Here is a 25,864-nt window from a genome sequence, read left to right as displayed (position 1 = left end):
GGGTGGAGTCCTTCACGATGCTGTTGGTTTTGCTGGAGCATCGTGTAAGGGAAATATCCAGGATGGAGGGGAGAGGGGCACCGATGATCTTTGCAGCTGTGTTCACTGTCCGCTGGAGGGTCTTGCGGTCAGCAGCACTGCAGTTCCCGTACCAGACAGTGATGCAGCTGGTCAGCACACTCTCAATGGTGCCTCTGTAGAATGTGGTGAGGATGGGTGGAGGGAGACTTGCTCTTTTCAGCTGGCGGAGAAAGTGTAGGTGCTGTTGTGCCTTTTTGGAGAGTGACATGGTGTTGGTGGTCCAGGTGAGATCCTCTGTGATATGCACCCCCAGGAATTTAGTGCTGCTGACTCTCTCTACAGTCAAGCTGTCGATGGTCAGTGGGGGGTGGTCAACGGTGTTTCTCCTGAAGTCCATCACAACCTCCTTTGTCTTCTCCACATTGAGGGACAGATTGTTAGTGCCACACCATTCAGCCAGCTGTGCCACTTCCTCTCTGTAGTGCGTTTCATCATTGTTGCTGATGAGACCTACCGCTGTTGTGTCATCAGCAAACTTGATGATGTGGTTGGAGCTGAACTTGGCAGTGCAGTCGTGGGTCAGCAATGAGAAGAGCAGCGGGCTGAGCACACAGCCTTGTGGGGCACCTGTGCTCAGTGTGGTAGAGCTCGAGGTGTTGTGGCCGACACGGACTGACTGAGGTCTTTCGGTTAGCAAGTCCAGGATCCAATTACAAAGAGAATTGTTAAGTTTAGTTTATTTATGAGCTGTTGTGGGATTATTGTGTTGAATGCCAAGCTGAAGTCAATGAACAGCATTCTAACATAGGAGTCTTTATTTTCTAGGTGGGTAAGAGCCAGGTGGAGGGTGGAGGAAATTGCATTGTCCGTAGAGCGGTTTGGACGGTATGCAAACTGGAGCGGGTCGAGTGTGTTGGGGAGGCTGGTTTTGATGTTGTGCATGACTAGCCTCTCAAAGCACTTCATCATGATTGGAGTCAGTGCTATGGGACAGTGGTCATTTAGACAGGACACAGGTGCTTTCTTTGGTACCGGTATGATTGTTGTGGATTTGAGACGTGGGGACGACTGCCTGGCTCAGCGAGGTGTTGAAGATATCTGTAAGCACATCTGTCAGCTGTGCAGCACAGTCTCTCAGAACACGGCCAGGTATGTTGTCAGGACCTGCAGCCTTGCGTGGATTAATCCTAGATAGGGTCTTCCTTACGTCGGCTGGAGACAGACAGAGCGCCCGGTCGTTGGGAGGTGTGGGCAGTTTTTGTGCAGGTGTGTCATTCTGCATTTCAAACCGTGAATAAAAGTGGTTGAGTGCATCAGGGAGGGATGTGTCATCATCACAGGCCTGTGGCGGCGGCTTGTAGTCAGTGATGGTCTGAATGGCTTGCCACAGGCTCCGTGTGTCTCTGCTGTCTGTGAAGTGATTGTTGATTTTTTGAGCATATGACCGTTTTGCATTTTTGATGCCACAGGACAGACTGGCTCTTGCTGTTTTGAGGGCTGCTTTATTTCCTGATCTGAATGCTTCATCTCTGGTCTTTAGCAGCCCACGAACCTCTGCTGTCATCCATGGCTTCTGGTTTGCACGTGTGGTGATGGTCTTGGTGACACAAGCCACCTATACACACATAAGCCACCTTCGCGGGTCTTACCAGATAGTGATGAATCTCTATCCGCTCGAAAGGTGGTTAGCCCGTGCTGCTGAATGGCGGAGTCCGGGATGTTGTCGTTTAGCCATGTTTCGGTGAAAACAAACACACAACAATCCTTTGCCTCATGCTGTGTAGACCGACTGAGTTGAATTAAGTCCAGCTTGTTTTCCAGAGAGCGAACGTTTGAGAGCATGAGTGTTGGAAGAGTCGGTCTTGTGGGGTTAGCTCTTAGCCTAGCTCGTATACCTCCGCGCTTACCGCACTTCCGTCCTCTCTCACATCGAGGTCCGGCTCCAGCAGTAAACAAAGGCCTCGTAGCTTCTCAGTAGCCGCCGGCGAGAGTTGATGTTTGTACGCGTCAATATATTAACAAACATATGAATAATTCAAAAATTACAATGCTGGGGACAAATTTGTCCTTAAAGTAAGGTTAAGGTACACACACACACACACACACACACAACAAACACACATACATACACCAAACACACACACTCATGTTGTTTTGACTAACAAATCCATGAGCGAGTGTGTGTGTGTGTGTGTGTGTCTGTAGATCTAGAAACACAGCCAGAAATCTGAAAACCAAATCATTTGATAAGCAAACTGTGTGTGTTAGTGTGAGTTCTTCAAAACATGTTTGAAAACACATTGACTATGCATATTTGCAAATACATGATAACAGCATCAATCTATCTGTGTGTGTGTGTGTGTGTGTCCGTCTTTAGGAGCAGGAAGTAGAATAGAGAGAGTGAAATGTAGAGGGAAAGTGAGAAACAGACACAGAGAGTGTGAATGTCTGTGTAATGAGGCATGCAGATGGTCAAGTCAAGTCAAGTCACTATTATTTGTATAGCGTTTTTAACATGGCAAATTGTGTCAAAGCAGCTTTACATCGGCTTGATATGAAGCTGGGTGGCTTTATATAAGCTTTACACCATCTGCTGATCCACCATCTGATCTGGATACAGTCTGGATCTGGTGACCTCGGAATAAGAAAGAAACAGACTAATATTAGCGAAGATGCCATTCTTCTAACAATGTAACAAGTACATCAGGTGTTTTGGGAAGTGTTCCCGGTTCCGGTTGATCTAATTAATGCAGCCTAATAATCCTTTAACGGATTTGAATTATAGAAATGTGATAGTGTATTATGTGTAAGCCAGGTTAAAGAGATGCGTCTTTAATCTAGATTTAAACTGACAGAGTGTGTCTGCTTCCCGAACAGTGTTAGGTAGATTGTTCCAGAGTTTGGGCGCTAAATAGGAAAACGATCTCCCGCCCGCAGTTGATTTTGATATTCTAGGTATTATCAAATGGCCAGAGTTTTGAGATCGCAGCGGACATGAAGGACTATAATGCGATAAGAGCTCACTCAGATACTGCGGTGCCAAACCATTCAGGGCTTTATAGGTAATTAGCAAGATCTTAAAATGTATACAATGTTTAATAGGGAGCCAGTGCAGTGTTGACAGAACCGGGCTAATGTGGTCATACTTCCTGGTTCTAGTAAGAACTCTAGCTGCTGCATTTTGAACCAGCTGGAGTTTGTTTATTAAACGTGCAGAACAACCACCAATAAAGCATTACAATAACCTAGCCTCGAGGTCATGAATGCATGAATTAATGTTTCTGAATTTGACATTGAGAGCATAGGTCGTAATTTAGATAGATTTTTAAGATGGAAAAATGCAGTTTTACAAATGCTAGAAACATGTTTTTTGAAGGAAAGATTGCTATCAAAAAGTATTAGACAGTGATCTAGGTTATTACATGCAAAAGTTTTGGTCCAATAATTATCACCTCTGTTTTTTCAGAATTTAGCAGTAAGAAATTGCTAGTCATCCAGTTTTTGATATCAACTATACATTCCGTTAGTTTTGCAAATTGGTAAGTTTCATCAGGTCGCGAAGAAATATAGAGCTGGGTATCATCAGCATAACAGTGAAAGCTAGCACCATGTTTCCTAATGATATCTCCCAAGGGTAACATGTAAAGCGTGAAAAGTAAGGGGCCAAGTACTGACCCTTGAGGTACTCCATACTGTACTTGTGATTGGTTTGATACCTCTTCATTTACTGCCACAAACTGATGGCGGTCAGATAAATACGATTTGAACCATGCCAGTGCACTTCCTCTAATGACAACATCATTTTCTAGTCTATTTAAAAGAATGTTGTGGTCGATAGTGTCACACGCGGCACTAAGATCCAGTAGCACTAATAGAGAAATACAACCACTATCAGATGATAAAAGCAGGTTGTTTGTAACTCTAATGAGAGCAACCTGACTGGAAATCCTCACATATATAATTTTTCTCTAAGAAGGAACATAGGTGTGATGATACTACCTTTTCTAATATCTTTGACAGAAAAGGGAGATTCGAGATCGTTCTGTAATTAATTAATTCTTTGGGGTCAAGTTGTGGTTTTAACAGCCAGTTTGAAGGTTTTTGGGACATATCCTAATGACAATGATGAGTTAATAATATTCAGAAGAGGATCTATTACTTCTGGAAGCACCTCTTTTAGGAGCTTAGATGGAACAGGGTCTAAAATACAGGTTGTTGGTTTAGATGATTTAACAAGTTTATACAATTCTTCATTTCCAATAGAAGAGAATGAGAGGAATTGTTCCTCAGGGGATCTATCTGATGCGATACTGTGGCTGACAGCTGCATGGTTACAATTTTATCTCTAATAGTTTCAATCTTGGAAGTAAAGTAGTTCATAAAGTCATTACTAATGTGCTGCTGGGTAATGTCTGCACCTGCTGATGTTATATTTTTTGTTAATTTAGCCACTGCATAAAATAAATACTTGTGTTTGTTTTCTTCTAAAAGAGACGTAAAGTAAGCAGATCTAGCCGTTTTTAATGCTTTTCTGTAGGATAGGGTACTTTCCCGCCAAGCAATATGAAATACCTCTAATTTAGTTTTTCTTCAGCTGCGCTCCATTTTCTGGGCTGCTCTGAGATAAGTCAGGAAGATTATTTATAAAGTAGTCTTTTGTGGTAGAAGTGATGGTTCTACTATATTTGTAACAAGGAGTTGGCTTTACAGCTTTAGCTATATGGAATATACACGAAACTAGATAATGATCTGAGATATCATCGCTCTGCTGCAATATTTCAACGCCACTGACATCAATTCCATATGACAGTATTAAATTTGTATGATCTCGACAATAATGAAGGTCCTGAAACGTGTTGTTTAACACTAATGGAGTTTAGAATGTCTATAAATGCTGATCCCAACGAATCTCTTTCATTATCAACATGGATATTAAAATCACCAGCAATTAGGACTTTATCTGCAGCCAGCAAATTCTTTAATAAAGTCTGTATGGTGCCCTGGTGGCCTGTATACAGTAGCCAGTACAAACATCGCAGGGGGTTTATCATTAACACTTGTTTCTTTGGATAACGTTATATGAAGCACCATTACTTCAAACTAATTATACTTGAAACCCGACCTCTGAGAAATACTGAAAATATTGCTATAAATTGTAGCAACACCTCCCCATTTACCTTTTGGACGCGGTTCATGTTTGTAACTGTAATCTTGGGGGGTAGACTCGTTTAAAGTAATGTATTCATCTGGTTTTAGCCAGGTTTCTGTCAAACAAAGCACATCTAGTTTATGGTCAGTGATCATATCATTTACAAAAAGTGATTTTGTAGAAAGGGATCTAATATTCAATAAGCCAAGTTTTATCATTTGTTTATCTGTATTATATCTGTTTTTTATTTGTTGAACATCAATTAAATTGTTACTCTTACCTTGGTTTGTATGGTTTCTGTATTTTCTAGTTTGGGAAACAGACACAGTCTCTATAGTGTGATATCTAGGTGAAAGAGTCTCTATGTGCTGAGAATTAACTGACTTCTGTGACGTGAGGCGGCTAGCAGACGGTCGGTTTAGCCAGTCTGTCTGCTTCCTGACCTGGGCCCCAGTTAGTCAAGTACGAACTCTAAGAATATGTGCCATATTTCTAGAGAGAAGAGCGGCACCACCCCAGGAGGGATGAACACCATCTCTTTTCAACAGGTCAGGTCTGCCCCAAAAACTCGTCCAATTGTCTATGAAACCTATGTTATTCTGCGGGCACCACTTAGACATCCAGCCATTGAGTGACGACAGTCTGCTATGTATCTCATCACCCCGGTAAGCAGGGAGGGGACCAGAGCATATTACAGTGTCTGACATCGTACTTGCAAGTTCACACACCTCTTTAACACTATTTTTAGTGATCTCCGACTGGTGAAGTCGAACATCATTAGCACTGACGTGAATAACAATCTTACTGAATTTACGTTTAGCATTAGCCAGCACTTTGTCAGGTGTGTCACAAGATGTCTGGCGCTCTGGCTCCCGGTAAACATTGGACTATGGTGGCTGGTGTCTCTATTTTCACGTTCCGTACAATAGAATCGCCAAAAACTAGAGCATCAGGTTTCTCAGTGGGTGCTTCACTGAGTGGGGAGAACCTGTTTGATGTTCTGATCGGAACGGAAGAGCAGTGTTTTGACCCGTGACTAGGCCGCCTCACAGTCACCCAGCTGCCCTGCTGCACGGGCTCTAATGCCGGAACCAAGCAATGTACAGGACTCCCTGAGCTAGTCACATCCAAAGCAGTATCTACATCCCTCACATTCTTACTGTTCTCAACTAAAGTTTGGATGCGTGTCTCTAATTCTGAAACCTTCTCTGTCAGCCTAACTATATCCCTGCATTTATCACATGTGAATCCCTCATCGACACAGAGAGAGATAAACTGTACATGTGGCAAACAGTGCAAACAACAATAGCAGGAGAAGAAGCCATTACTCACCGTAATTGAAGAATGATTCGCTTACCAATGCTGTTTGATGAACTCGTGAAAAATGGAGCGAGAAAAAAGAAAACAATAATAGGTGCGAATAGAAGAGCAAACGGAACCGAGAGGGACAAGCTAATGGGCTAACGAATGCTAACGCGCTGCACTCACGGTTTTAAAAAAGCGAACGATCAAATTAGTTTGATAGATAATACCACAAATATGGTGGGCATTAAGTTATATATTATCACTTTAAACAACAGAGAGTGAAAGTAAGATTGAGATTCAACAGAAAAGCGAAGCTAGATTGTGAGTGTGTTTGGCCTCCGCATCATAAAACACTGCATGTGTGTGTGTTTCTGGACTCTCCTGTGTCATATGTGACTCAAACAATCTCACACACACACACACACACACACACACTGTGCAGCGTCTCTAAATCATCATCAGTGTGTGCCAAGAGCCATGTCGCTATAACAACCACATGCGTGTGTGTGTGTGTTTTAAAAGGTCACTATAATAAAAGAGAGAAACCTCCATAAACACTCATATATACACAGAACCGCAGACTGGAGTTAAAAATACAGAAACAGGCTGCATTCTGGAGTTTTCTCAACTTCAGACTAATCTTTGTTCTAATATTCAGACTAAACTGGTTGTTCACACAAACTACTGCTTTAACTTAATAACCCTTCCCCAGCGAGTAACCAGCTAACAGGGAACCTTCTCACATCTTTCACTAATGTTTTTTAACTTATATAAATGTTAGTCAAGTCACCTTTATTTATGTAAGTATGTTTTAACAATACAAATTGTGTCAAAGCAGCTTTACAGTATCAAATAGGAAAATAGTGTCAGTAATGCAAAAAACAAAACAAATGCATTGCAATGTTAGAACAAAACATTCTTAAAGTAATGTTTATCACTTGATCAATATTTGATAAACATTTTCATAATGTTGAGAGGAAGAACATCATTCTTGAAATGTCCTTATGATGTATTTGTACTTGATACACATCTAAGAATCACTTTTGTAACCTTTAAACAACGTTATAGTCACAACAAGAAAACTGGACATTTTAACGTTCTTAGAATATTAAAAATAAACTACTAGTTTGTTAGTAGAGTTAAACACGAGTTGAATTAACTACTAGTATACATTTAAGAAACAAGCTGCAACAACATTGTAGTTATTATTATAGAGGTCATGATATTAGAAACCAAATTTCCACATTTATTTTTTATTTTTTTTTGGTGTGCAAAAGACTTTATTAACATTATAAGTAAATGTCAAGGAACATATTAAAATAATTTATAAAAGTCACGACCCCTTTAATAAATGTAATTAACTAAAAGTCAAACTGAAATCATTAAAAAGATGTTCATTACTAATAATAAAATAATAACTAATAATAAAATAAACATTAACTGAAATAATATAAAATATAAAAACATGAATTTAATTGAATTTGGCTGCCAAAGCAACATTTCTCATTTTCATTTAATTTTCTTGTTTTAAGCACAAACTCTTTTAACTTTGATACATTTTTAGTTAAGTATTAAAATAAGTGAAATGGAAAACTAAAACTTACTAAAAAAACGAAATAAACATACAAAAAAAGTCAAAAAACAACCAGAAAATATAAAAAAATCAGATTAAAATTTTTTACATATTATATACATATTATATAACATTATAATCTTGTAAAATGTAAACTATATTATCTCACAGATCTAATCTTCTAGATGCAACTATAAGGCATGAAGACTGAGATATTATAATCCTTAACTGTAAAGCTGTGTTGAGTCAGTGTGTATTTATGAATAGATTTGAGTGAATCATGAGTCCAGACCGCCTCACACATCAGCACAAAGACAAGTGCTTCCCATTTCTAGCAGCAGCAGCGGGATCTTGGCGTCTGAACACGGGCTTTTATAGACACAGACACACCCACAGAAAACAGCAGAAGGAAACACAGTGTGTGTGTGTGTGTGTGTTTGACCACAGACAGAAAAGGCCTGTCGACTCCTCCCTGGATAAATTCAGTTTGAGCTGGTGAAAACCTGAAGATGTCATCTCACACACACACACAAACACACACACACACACACACACACACACACACGTGAGGCTGTATTAGAGAAGATCAACTGGTAATGCTTACTATATACAAGCATTATATGAACCAAAATATGAACTCAAAAAAATTGCATGTTAAAGGAACAGGTCAGCCAAAATTGAAAATGTGCTCACTCTCAGTTCATCTGAGATCTTCATCAGGTTTGTAGAAATGTGTGTTTTTATCAGCTGTTTGGACTCTCATTCTGACGGCACCCATTCACTGCAGAGCATCCATTGCTGAGACACTGATGCAGAGACACATTTCCACAAACCTGATGAAGAAACACACTCATCCTGATCTCAGATGACCTGAGGGAGAGTGCATTTTCAGCACATTTTCATTTTTGTGTGAACTATTCCTTTAACACACTGAGCTGTTCTAATGTGAATATTAATTCATCCAAATGTGTTCAGTACTGACTGACCTCACTGACCTCAAACACACACCCACGTCCACATCACTTTCCTGCTCATGCAAATATGACCTCACAGGACATACACCTGTCTCAAACACACACACACACGTAGAAACACTGGATTCAATGTGTAATATAACTGATGTAAACAAAGTTGCATGAAAACATTATGACTATTAGGACATTTTGCATTGGATTATTTTTATGAAAAGAACATTTATCCTCCAAATTCCCTTTGAGTTTTTCTAATTCTCATTCTTAAGGATTGCATATCATTATTTTATTTGACAAATATTTGTACAACAAATACTTTCTTGCTGTATACATAGCTTATAATTAAAATAATATGTCAATAACTGTTTTTCACATTACAGTAATGATATTTAGAGGGAAATGTGTTTAATGTCATGAAAATAATTGGGCTTCATTGTTCATTTTTCTTTTAATTTTAGGGTTTTCATGAGATTGACTTTCTTGCACACATCTGTGAAACGTGTCCTCTAATGTCTCTTAGATGTCTGAGGAAGAGATTTTACAACTCACAAACCCAAAAGATGGAAAACGCCACTCGATGCCAAAACTCAAGACGCTGAAGACTTGTTTGGAATCCGCGGAAACTTCACCGGATTCATGCGCGACACACTAAAACTCTCCTGCTATTTTTACACTCGTGTGTTTGACCAGAAACACAATTCAGCAAACAATGCAGAAAAGAAACCGTTTACTGCTGACACAGAGAAAAGAGTTTAGCGAGATTTTCAGCTTTCTGACGAATATGTGACTGTGAGCTGTTTGTGAAAAACTCCACATAATTAAAACTTCAAAATTCATTTGAAAAGAAATCAAATATTTATTTAAAATGTAGTTGCAAAGGCAAAATGTCTCATTTGCATATAGTTTAACTTTGTCTAAAAACAAAATAAAACTTAAATAAATATGTATATATATATATATATATATATATATATATATATATATGGATATGGATATGGATATGTATATATATAGCACAGTTTGCACTTTACTGTGGAAGTTAATGGTATAAGTGCAGCATTTTAGCTCCAGATATCAATGATTCCTCAAATCACGTGTGTTGTCGAGTAGAGCTGTGATGTTGTTGTTTTAAGTGATCAGATGCACCATTTCCCCAGCATGTTTTGCATGGTCAAACTCTGCTCAGATTCCCTTCAGAACATGCAAAACTCAGAGAAACACGTGTTTGGTTCCTCTAGGAGTGTTTGGCAAAAACAAAGAAGCTCAGACACACACGCTCTGTTTTTCACAGCTGGCACGAGAGACGCAGCAACTGCTTAAAATAGTTCATCTGTTGTGCCAGTCCACACACACACACACACACACACACACACACAAGCACAAGCGTGTTGGTAGGATCTCCCTGCGTCTGTACGGAACGTTTCATGCCAACAGCGCCGTCGCTCAGAAATGTGAGCGTGCTGTGACGCGTTCACTGCTTTAAAAACAGCCCCGACTAAACACTCGCACATCCAAACACTTCAGACGAGCACCAGCAACACACACACACACACACACACACACACACACACATCCAGAGATAAACAAAAATCACACACTCCAATCAGAAACAAACTGGGGGTTTTATGGCCTGGCGTTTAAAATGTAAAACGTATAAAAACATTATTTCTGAATGTTCTCTCTCAACAGTTTTTTAAACGTTTATTTTTGGTTATGCAAACATTCAGGGAACATTCCATTTTATAATTTTGCAAACATTATGGGAACGTTACATTTGAATGTTCTCACCGTCACGCTTACTTTTTTCTAAAAATTTTACATTTTCACGCAAATCAAAATCTCATAATATACTAACATTTTCTCAATGGATCAGGTTGGAATTTCTCTGTCAGTGACCTTCACAGTCATTTGTGATAACAGCACAGAGTTTTTACAAATTTGAATTTATATAAACTGAAAATTAATTGAAAATATTTGGAAAATCAAAATGAATCATCTAGAGGCTGATTTGACCAATGCATCGAGAAGATCCAACTCAATAGAGTTATTCATTTAGCAAATGTTGTCCCATTAAGTTATAAAAACATTATGTTCTTTCTCAACAGTTTTTTAAATGTTTTATTAACGTTTATTTTTGGTTATGCAAACATTGAGGGAACATTCCGGTTTATAATTTTTCAAACATTATGGGAACGTTACATCGGAATGTTCTCTGAACGTTCTGAAACAAGTGTAACATTTAAAACATTTAGACGAATGTCTGAAATGTCAAAAGACATTTTGAGAACATTATTAAAGACAGATCACTCTGAACAAAGTTCTGTAATTGATGCCAGGAGAACGTTTGTTCGTAACTTTGAGAGAACCTTGCAAGAACGTCCTGAGAATGTTTTTAGCTATCAGGAACTGTTCTCAGAACTTCGGCTAACTTTTGACCAATAAACGTATCTGAATTTACAAGACAATTTGTAACTATATGTTTTGCGAATTTGCATAATTCGTACATTGATCTATTATTTACGCCCCACAGGCTCAGGTTTGGAGGTACACCGTCATGCGTACTTCTTCTAAAAATCGTATATTTACACGCAAATCAAATTAATACAAAATCTCATATTATGCTAATATTTTCTCAATGGATCAGGTTGGAATTTCTGTCGGTGATGATTTCTCTTCAATGACCTTCACAGGCATTTGTGATTACTGCATACAGATTTTTTACAAATTAAAATTGAAATAGAAATATTTGCATAATCGAAATGAATCATCTGGACGCTGATCTGACCAATGCATCTAGAAGATCCAACTCAACAGAGTGAGTGTTGCAATGTTTCTCTCCATATTTCCAGCAATGCAAGGATTTATAACACTTCCAGCATAACTAAAATCTATATCCATAATGGAAATTGTATTCAGTATTGCAGAACTATTTGAGCCATGTGTTCTTCTCAGAGAATAGCATGGCACTGGTTATTTTTATGCATGATGAGGTGGAGGTCACACTGGTCACGTGATCTCTGCGTGGCCATCTCCAAGTGTTTGGATTAAACTAGAACCCTGAACTTTACTGAATATAACCCTCATCGCGTTCCGCTTTACAGCAAAACTAAACACGCGTTTCTGAAGCAATAACACAAAACAAGACGCTAGTGAAGAATAACACCGAGCGCTGAAACGCTCTCCTCAGAGTCTTATATAGATGCACTGTACTTTATAAAACAATCTGTTTCTCCAACTACACAGAACGTTTGTTTCGCTCAACGCGACGCGACCGCAACGCCCGTTATAAAGACGCGTCGCTCGCTTTTCAGGGTGCGAAAGAAAGAAAGAAAGTTCACAAACACACTTCAGTTGCACTAATGATCACGTGTTCTGGATATATTAGCTGATATGTGTATAAAGCAGGGTTCTTACAGCACGCATAGCGCATACGCGCCGCTGACGCTCTCGCTGTCCCGCACCAGGAAACTCCCGTCCCGCGCGGCGCGAGCGAGCAGCTCCTCCGCCGCGGCGCGACTCAGATCCCGGTGATACCAGAGCGGCGGAGCGGGGGACGCGCCGGCCATAACCGAACTAGACTCCACCGAAACACGCTCCGGATCCGCTGCAAACGCCGCACAGGAGCCGCGGGCCGCGCGCGTCAAGTTTCAGAGTTTCTCCTGCTTTCCTGTTAGTTCCTGAAAATCCTCCATGAGAGAGAAAACACACACAGCACACACATCCGACAGCAGGGGCGCACTCTCTCTCTCTCACACACACACACACACACACACACACACACACACACACGTGTTTCACTATCCTTGTGGGGACTCTCCATAGGCATAATGGTTTTCTACTGTACAGACCATAATATGTATATATATTATATTCTATTGCCCTACACCAACCCTACACCTAAACTTATCCCTCACAGGAGACTTTGTGCATTTTTAGATTTTCAAAAAACCTAATTCTGTGTGATTTATAAGCTTTTGTACCCGTGGGGACCTCAATTTAGGTCCCCACCGTGACTTCCCCATGAGTCTGTGTGTATTCAGGTTTTAGTCCCCACCAGGATATATAAACCTGTACACACACACACCACTGATTTCCATTTTTTGTAGGGACTCTCATAGGCGTAATGGTTTTTATACTGTACAAACTGTATTATCTATCACAGGAAACTTTCTACATCTTTCTACACTCACTCACTCATACACACACACACACACACACACACTCATACTCACTCTCTCTCACACACACAGACACACACACTCACTCACTCATACACGATTATGAACCGCGTCCAAAAGTTAAATTTATAGCAATATTTTCAGTATTTCTCAGAGGTCAGGTTTCAAGTATAATTAGTTTGAAGTAATGGTGCTTCATATAACGTTATCCAAAGAAACAAGTGTTAATGATAATGTTTGTACTGGCTACTGTATACAGGCCACCACACAGACTTTATTAAAGAATTTGCTGATTTTCTATCTGAGGAGGTGCTGGCTGCAGATAAAGTCCTAATTGCTGGTGATTTTAATATCCATGTTGATAATGAAAGAGATTCGTTGGGATCAGCATTTATAGACATTCTAAACTCCATTGGTGTTAAACAACACGTTTCAGGACCTACTCATTGTCGAAATCATATTCTAGATTTAATACTGTCATATGGAATTGATGTCAGTGGCATTGAAATATTGCAGCAGAGCGATGATATCTCAGATCATTATCTAGTTTCGTATATATTCCATATAGCTAAAGCTGTAAAGCCAACTCCTTGTTACAAATATAGTAGAACCATCACTTCTACCACAAAAGACTACTTTATAAATAATCTTCCTGACTTATCTCAATTCCTCAGCATATCCAATAGCTCAGAACAACTTGATGATGTAACAGAAACTACTGACTCTCACTTTTCTAACACTTCAGATACGGTTGCTCCTTTACGCTTAAGGAAGATTAAGGAAAAGAGTCCAACACCGTGGTATAATGAGCACACTCGGGCCCTAAATAGAGCAGCCCGGAAAATGGTAGCACAGCTGGAGAAAAACAAAATTAGAGGTATTTCATATTGCTTGGCGGGAAAGTACCCTATCCTACAGAAAAGCATTAAAAACGGCTAGATCTGCTTACTTTACGTCTCTTTTAGAAGAAAACAAACACAAGTATTTATTTAATACAGTGGCTAAATTAACAAAAAATATAACATCAGCAGGTGCAGACATTACCCAGCAGCACATTAGTAATGACTTTATGAACTACTTTACTTCCAAGATTGAAACTATTAGAGATAAAATTGTAACCATGCAGCTGTCAGCCACAGTATCGCATCAGATGGTGCACTATAGATCCCCTGAGGAACAATTCCACTCATTCTCTTCTATTGGAAATGAAGAATTGTATAAAATTGTTAAACTTGTTATCTGAGTTCAAGTCATATCTTAAAATACATCTTTTCTCTCTCACACATCTTTAACATGTAGTAATGTGTGCTTTTGAATGTTTTTAATCTGCTTTTTTTGTTGTATTGGTCCCTGAATGGTTTTAATTTGTTTACTAATTTTCTCCTCATTATATATTATTGTTTATTGTGCAGCACTTTGGTCGGCCTTGTCTCGTGCTTAAATTCCAGAAGTAATAGATCCTCTTCTGAATATTATTAACTCATCATTGTCATTAGGATATGTCCCAAAAACCTTCAAACTGGCTGTTATTAAGCCTTTCATTAAAAAAACCACAACTTGACCCCAAAGAATTAATTCATTACAGACCGATCTCGAATTTCCCTTTTCTGTCAATGATACCAGAAAAGGTAGTATCATCACAACTATGTTCCTTCTTAGAGAAAAATGATATATGTGAGGATTTCCAGTCAGGTTTTAGACCATATCATAGTACTGAGACTTCTCTCATTAGAGTAACAAACAACCTGCTTTTATCATCTGATCGTGGTTGTATTTCTCTATTAGTGCTACTGGATCTTAGTGCCGCGTGTGACAGTATCGACCACAACATTCTTTTAAATAGACTAGAAAATGATGTTGTCATTAGAGGAAGTGCACTGGCATGGTTCAAACTGTACTTATCTGACCGCCATCAGTTTGTGGCAGTAAATGAAGAGGTATCATACCAATCACAAGTACAGTATGGAGTACCTCAAGGCTCAGTACTTGGCCCCTTACTTTTCACGCTTTACATGTTACCCTTGGGAGATATCATTAGGAAACATGGTGCTAGCTTTAACTGTTATGCTGATGATACCCAGCTCTATATTTCTTCGCAACCTGATGAAACTTACCAATTTGCAAAACTAACGGAATGTATAGTTGATATCAAAAACTGGATGACTAGCAATTTCTTACTGCTAAATTCTGAAAAAACAGAGGTGTTAATTATTGGACCAAAAACTTTTGCATGTAATAACCTAGATCACTGTCTAATATTGATGGCTGCTCTGTAAATTCTTCATCATCAGTTAGGAACCTAGGTGTACTTTTTGATAGCAATCTTTCCTTCGAAAAACATGTTTCTAGCATTTCTAAAACTGTATTTTTCCATCTTGAAAATATATCTAAATTACGACCTATGCTCTCAATGTCAAATGCAGAAACATTAATTCATGCATTCATGACCTCGAGGCTAGATTATTGTAATGCTTTATTGGGTGGTTGCTCTGCACGTTTAATAAACAAACTCCAGCTGGTTCAAAATGCAGCAGCTAGAGTTCTTTTTTTTATGATTTTTTTTTATTAGGAGTGCAAAACATACAACATACGGTGAACACAAAACACAAAACCAGCAATAGAACAACAATGATGATAACAGCAATGACAATCTGAATAATAGTAGTAGTATTTAAGTAGTATTAACAATGCATAATATTAATAATAATAATAATAATAATACTAAAGATGGTGCTGATAACAATATTCTGTGATGATGGCAACAGTAAAATCAATAATAATAATAGTAACAATAGTAATAATAGTGTAATAATGGCACATACCCAACACATACCACACCTATCCTAGCTTCTGTGTCAGTGGTGTTTTTTTCCCTCCTCCCATTCACGGTAAGATAACTATATGTATATGTATATATGTCAAAGCTGAGGTGGTGCATTAAAATCAGCATGCGGTGCATTAAAAACGTGGTATATGTTGGGTGCAGATTTGATTTAGTTATATTTATATATTTTAATTATATTTAGTGTTATGATCTTTATTAAACTGTTACCGTCCTTATACAAAACATCATCCCATCAACATCATCTTATTACTGTTCAATGTTTCTATGATATTAATAATAATAGTGTAGTGTAGTGTAGTAGTGAAAACACTCATAGTATTACTGAAACCTTGTATAAATATGTATGATAATCTGCAAATAAATAAATAATTAGAATCAGTGTGTCACATTTGTAAGAGTTGAATGAGGTCTGAACTGGAGTGTTGTGGTTCCGAAGTATTGTAAGGAGGTGGAAAATATTCTAGGGAGATGTAGTCTGTGAGCAAATTTTTCCAATGTGCTATGTGAACAGTGTTTCGGGATTTCCAGTTCAAGAAGATAGTTTTCTTGGCGATGGCTAAAGCTACGAGGAGTATCCTTTTGTTTGTTATTTCCTGATTGAGAGTTGATAGATCACCCAGTAGACAGAGTAATGGGGATAATGGGATGCGGCAGCCCAGGAGGCAGGATAGGGATTCAGTGACATCTTTCCAAAAGTGTTTAATGGGTGGGCAGTGCCATGTGGCGTGGATACATGTGTCCGCACAATTTTGTGAGCAGTGCGAGCAAGTTTCCGATGTGAATCCCATTTTAAACAGCCTTTCCCAAGTATAGTGTGTTCTATGAAGAGTTTTATACTGTATGAGCTGAAGGGTATCGTTTTTAGTCATGGAATAAATATTTTTACAGATTTGAGTCCAGAAATCGGTATTAGGAGCAATAGAAAGGCCTTCTTCCCATTTGATTGTTGGTAAAGTTATGGTTTTATTTGAATTGGTTATAATTTTGTATATTTTGGAAAGTATTTTTTTCGGGGAGGATATATTAACTTAATCTGCTACTGCGGAAGGAAGGTGAGGATTGATGGTTCTGGTGTTGATTTTAGATGTTTAGATGAAACAGCTGATCTGAGTTGTAAATAATTTAAGGATTAATTGCTCCCGATACCGTACTCCTGGACTAAGTAGGAAAATGAAACCAGGTTGTTAGACTGAAAAATGTGATTAATATGTGTGATGCCCTTTTCTACCCATTTATGGAAATTGAGTGTTTTTTTGTTGCTTGTGAAGTCAGGGTTGTTCCAGAGCGGGGTGATGTTAGATGGAGCCTGATTGGAGTTTGTGATTTGGTGATATTTCCATCAGGCTGTCAGACCCGAAGTTCTGTCAACACTGCACTGGCTCCCTATTAAACATCGTATACATTTTAAGATCTTGTTAATTACCTATAAAGCCCTGAATGGTTTAGCTCCTCAGTATTTGAGTGAGCTCTTATCGCATTATAGTCCTTCACGTCCGCTGCGATCTCAAGACTCTGACCATTTGATAATACCTAGAATATCAAAATCAACTGCGGGCTGCAGATCGTTTTCCTATTTAGCTCCCAAACTCTGGAACAATCTACCTAACACTGTTCGGGAAGCAGACACACTCTGTCAGTTTAAAACTAGATTAAAGACCCATCTCTTTAACCTGGCTTACACATAATACACTATCGCATATCTATAACTCAAATCCGTTAAAGGATTGTTAGGCTGCATTAATTAGATCAACCGGAACCGGGAACACTTCCCAAAACACCTGATGTACTTGTTACATTGTTAGAAGAATGGCATCTTCGCTAATATTAGTCTGTTTCTTTCTTATTCCGAGGTCACCGTAGCCACCCAGATCCAGACTGTATCCAGATCAGATGGTGGATCAGCACCTAGAGATGACCTCTACAGCCAGGACACCTAGATGAGCCCCAGAGACTGACCCCCAGTGAAGACCTTGTCTCCAAGACGGCCATCGGGACAAGACCACAGGAACCAGATGAGTCCTCTGCACAATCTGATTCTGCTTTAGCCTAGATTTAAACTGCTGATTTTGTCTGACCAGAGGAGAATGACACTATTTCGACAAACTATTTCCCGTCTAAATACTGTAAAGCTGATATAAAGCCACCCAGCTTTATATCAAGCCGATGCAAAGCTGCTTTGACACAATATTAAAAGCGCTATACAAATAATAGTGACTTGACTTGGCTTGACACACACACACACACACACACACAAGAAAAAGAAACCGGGGCTAGTTGTCCCATCTTTTTCTATGAATATTCTTATGGTGGGTTTAGTTTTTCTGCATAAACTGAAACCACATGCTGAGAACTATAATGAGGTAGCCTATATGTCATGCAAAGAGTCTGTCTGTCATCATTTTTAAAGCACATTTTAATACAACCGAAGTTGTCCAAAGTGCTGCACATCAAAAGAAAATAAAACAATAAGAATGGGCATGGACATAAACCATAACATAAAACAGGAAGACATTAGACAAATATACAACTAAGAATTAGTCACCCGAGGAATTAAAAGCCATAGTCAATAAATAAGCTTTTAACTGACATTTTAAACTAGAGATGGTCTGAGCAGATCTGATATAAAGGGCCAATGAGTTACAAAATATAAACATATTAACAGTAACAGGAAACATTCCCAAAACGTTCTGGCAAGGTTTTCTCAAAGTTATGAACAAACTGTCTTCTGTTTTTTTTTTAAGTTATCTGTTTTTAATGTTCTCGAAACGTGCACAAAGACATGATTTATACATCACTCATGGAATATTTAATTTCTGAAACATTTTAGTAGGACATTCATCTAACGTTTCTTAAATGTTGCTACTTTGCTACTCAGAGAACATTCAAAAGCTCAAAATTATACAAAATGATACAATGTAATGTTTCCTTAAGATTCACATCATCAAGTAAATGTTTTTAAAACGTTTAAAATATGTTTAAAAACAGTTTAAACACTGGATGTTTAAGTGTTTAAAAAGATCCTATTTATTTGTTTAATGATAACTATCCATTTTAATTAATATGAATTTAACTATGAGGTTTTGATTATGTAGTTTTTATTTAATTTTTTTAGACAATACAATAAAATCATTTTATTTTATTTTTAATAAGTATTCAACTTTTATGTTGTTGTTTTTATAGTGTTGATGTTTTGTAAATTATAGGCTTATTGAATTTAATTATCATAAAGATCATAATGGATGTGTGTCAGTTATGCTCTCTTTACTCAACAGGAGCAATATAATATTGTAATTTTAGTTTGGAGGACAGGATTGAGAGAACAAACCTTTGTGTAATTGTCTGGTATCAGTGATGGTAATACCACAGTAGGCTTTGAAGTGCCAACATCAGTATTGATAATAAATAATAGATTTGTGGTGTGGATTTTCTATCAGATCATGTCTATAAAGACTAAAAATTACATAGAAAAGAATCACAACTAGATTGTGTATGATGCATCTAGACCTTCTCATTACATTTGAGTGTTTTTCTGTCTAATAAGCCGTTTGAACCACACTTTCCTTTCAGAGAACTGGCAAATGTTCACATATTCTCCAAGAGAAGTGTTAAATGAGTAATAATCTCTGTGGTCTGGCCATCTCTGGACTGGGTCTCCTAAACCTCCTGTGTTTCACAGCGCCACCTGTCGGTTCACTGACAGAACAGCTGGACATGCACTGGTTTTCTTGCATCCTCTTGTTTTGTTGTTTTATTATGTTATTTATATTTTTTGCATGTTGTTTAATAAAATAAAATGAAAAATGAATTATTCTTTTATTCTATTATTATTATTATTATTTTTTTTTTTTTTTTTTTTACAAATAATTGATCTTTTAAATATTTTATTTTATTATATATTTTATTTTATTCCATTACACAACATGCAATAAGTTTATAATTAAAATGATATAAAATAAATAATGAAAGAAAAATCAAAAATATTTATTATATTATTAGACAACATGCAATAATTGTGCAAAATAATAGAAATTATTGTTGTTTTATTTTATGATTTTATTTTATTTTATTAGACAACATGCAATAATTGTATGAATAAAATAAAGATTTTATTTTACTTATATAATTATTGCATGTTGTTTTAAGTTTATATTTATTTTCAATAAACATTTATATTTTGACAAATATACACACACACACACACACACACACACACACACGTACATATGCATATGTATATATACACACACACACACACGTACATATGCATATGTGTATATATATACACACACACACACACACACACACATATAATTCAGTTATTCATAGATTTCATGCCAGAATGTGTTCTTTGTTAATGTAGTTTCACATTTTTTAACCCCATTTATTGAACACCACTCTAGTCAGTAATTGATGCTTTTCAAATAATGTCACCTAATAAAATTAATAACTATTATTATTACTAATTATCATCTAATCAATAGACATCCTGGAGTAGTTTAACAAATCTAAATCAATAAACAGATTATCAACATCATACTACTCAAAGTCACATGGTTTGCCACATGAAACTGGCTTATCATAAACAAACATTAGATTTCATTTTGAATGCTGCTTTGACTTATAGATCCATGCACAGAAAATCCTCCATGAGGTCGGTCTTTAGACGTTGATTCTCAGGTGTGATTGTGATCCGGTCAGCGCAGCAGCATCACCAGCAGCACAAACACCTGCAGGCCTGTTGCCATGGCGACCGTCTCCGGACCGCCGTTCAGGTAATACTCAGCCACCTCCCTGTTGGGGTTCGGACCCGTGAACCACATCTGCATGCAGCGGCCGCTGTCTTTGCTGAGCGTGGTGTACTTGTAGGAGTTTGACCAGATCTTCTCACACATGTCCTGAGCGCTGGGGAAGATCTCCGTCCAGCGGCTGCAGTGAGAGTCGCGTGGACAGCGGTTAATGCCTGACACAGAGAGAGAAGTGAAGATGTTAGCATGCTTCCAGCGAACAGGAAATGTTCTCTGGCAAAGTTCTGAGCAAACGTTCTTCCAGTAATCTTAACGGGATGGTAAACAGTTGACGGTAGCCATTGGCTTCCATAGTATTTTTTCTATACTGTACAAGTCAATGGCTACCGTCAACTGTTTGGTTACCAACATTCTTCTGAATATCGTCTTTTGTGTTCAACAGAAGAAAGAAAGTCATAAAGGTTTGGAAAGAATTGCACACAAAATGCAAAATGCCTCACATCTCTTGCAAAATGAAGCACTGCATTAAAAATATCACAAACACATCTCAAAAGCAAACATTTGCAAACACCTTTGCCATAATATTACTTCCTGTTAGATTTGTGTGTTACATAGAGAACTGTGTGTTGTGTTTTACAAAAAGTGTTTTATGAAGCTGAAAACTGAGTCAAAGGCTGAGAATTAGTGTCTGGTTTTGTAGATTTGGTGTGTTTCTGCTGTTTTAGTGACGGCTTTCAGAAACTGTGTGACAAGGAGATAGTTTGTGTGGAAGCAGCTGAAAAACACTGTAAAAGAATGTTATCAGGTCTTTAATAACGTTCTCAAAACATTAGCACAGAAACGTTATTTATACATCATTCATCCAACTTTTTAAAATGTTGCTTCAGAGAACATTCAAAAGTAACATTCCCATAATGTTTGCAAAATGATACAAATGTAATGTTCCTGTAACATTTGTATAAGCAATAAAAACATTTTTAAAACATTTACAAACCTGGACATTTTGAACAGCAAACATTCAGAAATAATGTTTTTAGGCAACGTGCAATAATTGAATATATATATACAATAAGTATTATTTTATTTATATTTTATTTTATTAGACAACCTGCAATCATAATACAAATAAAACAGTACAAATTATTTTATTTATTTTATTTTATTTAAAAACCGTTCTGCTAATTAGCAGAAAAGGCCCAATATTAGCTCATTTGATGATGCTGAGTTCAAAAATATAATTAAAAAACTTTCATGGAGTTTTTTCACAAAATAACAATAAATATTTTTTCTAATTCTATATATGTATCAGCTTTAATGCACTTGTCAAAATAACAAAAGCAATCAAACATTTTTGTATCATTTAATGTATTATTTATTATAATGTATAATGTATTATTTAACTTATGCATAATTGAACTTACTTGCAAAGGAGTGGAAAGATATATTCAAAAACTCAATTTAATGTCAAAGAAATGTACAAATTTACAGAAATGTATAAAGAATCTGTGATATCTGCATCTGTTTGTATGCAGTAGAAGCAGAAATCATCAGGTTCATGTTTGATTTTCTTCAGTCTCTGTGATCAGGATCAGCATCAAATCCTGTCACGCATGTGAAAATGAGCGGAGAATTGATCAGATATTTCAGACTGGAATCATGTTTGAGTGTTTTTCTGCTGATTAAGGGAGAATATGAGATTCTTCTCCACACAAATGATTCTCAAAAGCAAAAATGCTATGAAATGCATCATATTTAGTGAGACATTGTGACGTGAAAGAGCGAAGCAGACACTGTTTTTGTGATCAGCAGCTCAGAACGAGTCAGAAACGAGTACTGGATTGGATCAGATGTCATGCAGACTGACCCGAGCTCCAGTCCCAGCCCTTGTGCCAGTTCTCTTTACAGGTGAAATCCTCCTTACAGTCCTCGAACCAGCTCTCACAGTCCTCCAGACACAGCGGCACGTCCAGAATACGCTCCTTACGCCACGACTCGCTCGCCTTCAATACACCACAACAACACTGACGCTCAAACCTGCTCACCACATATAAACAATCTATACCAGACATTAATCTGAATAATTATTCAATTCCATTCATGCTTTTCGTGATGCAAATCATTGCAAGCAGCTTTACAGAAAGTTAAAGTTCTACATTATATTTAGTAATAGATTATCTCAAGATGATGTTCATACGGCAGAAAAGTACAGTAAAAATCATGCAGTTAGTTAATGACGTAATCAAACGGAGAACACTATTAACAATGATTATATGTTGTGATCAAACTTGTATGTTGTCTGAGGGATGGCAAAAATGATGATTTATAATGTTTCTGAAAGAAGTCTTTTTTGCTCACAAAGGCTGTATTTATTTGATCAAAAATACTGTAAAATCAGTGAAATATTACTATAATCTAAAATAGCTGTTTTCTACAGTATGTGAATATCTGTTAAAATGTCATTTATTGCTGTTGAAAACAGTTGTGCTGCTGAAGATTATTGTGGGGAAATAAATATTTTTTATAAATCAATAGTTTTATTCAAAAGTTTTGATGAATTTTATTCAATTGATCAAAAGTGGCAGTAAAGACATTTATAATGTTACAAAAGATTTCTGTTTCAAATAAATGCTGTTCTTTTGAACTTTCTATTCATCTGTGAATCCTGAAAAATAAAATGTATCACGGTTTCCACAAAAATATGAATTGTTTTCAACATTGATAATAATCAGAAATGTTTGTTGATCAGTAAATCAGTATATTATTATGATTTCTGAAGATCATGTGACACTGAAGACTGGAGTAATGATGCTGAAAATACAGCTTTGATCACTGATATAAATTACAGTTTAACACATATTCACATAGAAAACAGCTGTTTTAAACTGTAATAATATTTCACTATTTTTACAGTATTTTAGATCAAATAAATGCAGCACTGGTGTTCAGAGGAGACTCTTTCAGAAACATTCAAATCTTAATTATTCCTAAGTTCTGAGCAGTATAATGATCTCATACCGGCTGAATCCAGGGCCCCAGGTGCGGCGAGCACTCGTAGAAACACGTGTCCTGAATGAAGTGTTTCTTACATTTGTCGCTCATAATGCCGCAGTGATTCCAGTTGAAGTTGTACAGGTATGAATTATCCTGATGAGCTTCTTCTGTGGTGTTCGCTGTGCAGCAGGCGTTATCTTTCCACGGAGAACACTGAGAGACAGAAACACGAAACATTCAGGAAATGTGTTCATCTGAGATCAGGATGAGTGAGTTTCTTCATCAGGTTTGGAGAAATGTGTCTCTGCATCAGTGTCTCAGCAATGGATGCTCTGCAGTGAATGGGTGCCGTCAGAATGAGAGTCTTCTCCAGATGTTAACTGATGGACTGGAGTGGTGTGGATTATTGTGATGTTTTTATCAGCTGTTTGGACTCTCATTCTGACGGCACCCATTCACTGCAGAGCATCCATTGCTGAGACACTGATGCAGAGACACATTTCTACAAACCTGATGAAGAAACACACTCATGCTGAACTCAGATGAACTGAGGGAGAGCACATTTTCATAATTTATTGTTTTGCATTATTTGATCATTGTTACAGTAGAGAAAAGTGTGTGAGAGCTGTGATGGTGTTGCGTCTCGTACCTGCTGATACAGCTCTCCCTCCGGTCTGGGCTCTGATATCTGGTGTTTTCCATCCATACACATGTTGAGTTTGTCTACAGCAGAAACACAGGACAGCAGCACTATCAGAAACACCGGAAAGAACAGCAGCCTGTGCAAAAGAACAGCAGACGAGAGACGAGACAGACAAATCAGTGAAGATTAGCTCAAGGTCACAGAGCAGATGTTCTGTTCTCACAGCAAACGTTATAATATATCAACAAGTCCTCCAACCCATACGACCGTATATACACTAATATAACCAGCAACTAAAACTGTCAGTTTGTTACATTCTCTAAAAACAAAGAAATGAATGAAATAATTATATAAATAGATAATAAAACAAAGAAAATGTATTCGATTCAAGTTTATTTGCATAGCGCTTTTCACGATTAATTAGAAATATTTGTAAATGCAATCCTAATGTCTGGGATTATTTATTTATTTATGTATTTATTACTTAGAAATAAATTAAATAATTATAAAATAAAACAAAAAAATTAAGAAGTATAAATATATTTTTTTAAATAATGTAATAAATATATTAACATTCTTTAAATATTTGTTTCTGCACTATTTCTATGTAATATTAGTGCTGCAAAAATGAAACAAAACAAACCTTCAAACATTCTTAAAATCTTCTGTTACTAATAAAACAATAAAAATAAATAAAAAAGTATATGTAATACATTTTTGTTTGAATCCGATTAATCTGGTGAGATATTTAAATGTTTTATAAATAGTAAATAAATATTTGATTTTGTACTGTTTCTATTGGACTAATAAATTTTTTGTGTTGCTGTCATCAAAGCAAAAATGAGCCAAAATACTAAAACCTTCTCACAATTATCTTATTTTTTTTTATTTGAACTTTTCATTCAAATAATTAAACTTTTTACCAGAGAAAATGCCAAACAAAGGCATACTAACCAGTGATCTCAGACTTCTGATGAATGAGATAAAGTAAGTTTTGTTTTCATACCTTGCAAGTAAAATGTCCATTTCCTGGTTGAATCTGAAGTTAAAGGTAGTTAAAGACGAGGAATGCTCTTAATTTTGCAGGAGGTTCTGGACGGTGTGACTCTCGCTGGTTCAGCAGATCAAAGTCTTCCTGAAGAGTAATTAGTACAGTACTCGTCAGTACTGTAGGCCACTGTGACCTGCCTCATGGACTCTGGACCCTCGTTACACACACCTTCAGCAATCCTCAGTTATTACGACAGAAACACGAAGTGATAGTGAACTCGTGCAGAACTCCCCAGCTCAGTGTTCAAGGTTTATAGAGCGTGTTGAGTGCATCTACAATCAGGTTTCCTTTGATCTCACACACTTTTACCAGATTTGGGTTTGTAAATCTGTTTTAGAAGCTCGTTTCTGAGCGACAGTGGGAGTTAATTTTCAGGTAAATTTGATAAAAGA

General features: G+C 37.2%; 3 protein-coding genes across 3 annotated transcripts in view; all 3 read right to left on the bottom strand.

Annotated features, from left to right (window-relative positions):
- The window catches only part of LOC306854592 (phosphatidylinositol 3,4,5-trisphosphate 5-phosphatase 2A-like), a 54,625-nt gene extending 41,841 nt beyond the window's left edge, over positions 1 to 12,784 (bottom strand). The window contains exon 1 of the mRNA XM_079392740.1: positions 12,434 to 12,784. Coding sequence (XP_079248866.1) covers positions 12,434 to 12,585 — 152 coding nt within the window. The 5' untranslated portion in view covers positions 12,586 to 12,784. The remainder of the gene's footprint in view (positions 1 to 12,433) is intronic.
- The window catches only part of LOC306854576 (transmembrane O-methyltransferase homolog), a gene marked incomplete at its 5' end in the record, with an annotated part of 605,488 nt that overhangs the window by 562,221 nt on the left and 17,403 nt on the right, over positions 1 to 25,864 (bottom strand). The window lies entirely within an intron of this gene.
- On the bottom strand, positions 20,396 to 25,447 carry LOC306853750 (folate receptor alpha-like; the record flags this gene model as incomplete). Its single annotated transcript, XM_079391396.1, has 5 exons — positions 20,396 to 21,002; positions 22,652 to 22,787; positions 23,803 to 23,991; positions 24,428 to 24,557; positions 25,428 to 25,447. 5 exons carry the CDS (start codon positions 25,445 to 25,447, stop codon positions 20,737 to 20,739), a joined length of 741 nt encoding a protein of 246 aa, XP_079247522.1. The 3' UTR covers positions 20,396 to 20,736.

Source organism: Barbus barbus (genome assembly GCF_936440315.1).
Source record: "Barbus barbus genome assembly, chromosome: 34".
Lineage (NCBI taxonomy): Eukaryota > Metazoa > Chordata > Actinopteri > Cypriniformes > Cyprinidae > Barbus > Barbus barbus.
Note: the sequence above shows the minus strand (reverse complement) of the source record. Positions and strands in the feature narration are given on the sequence as shown.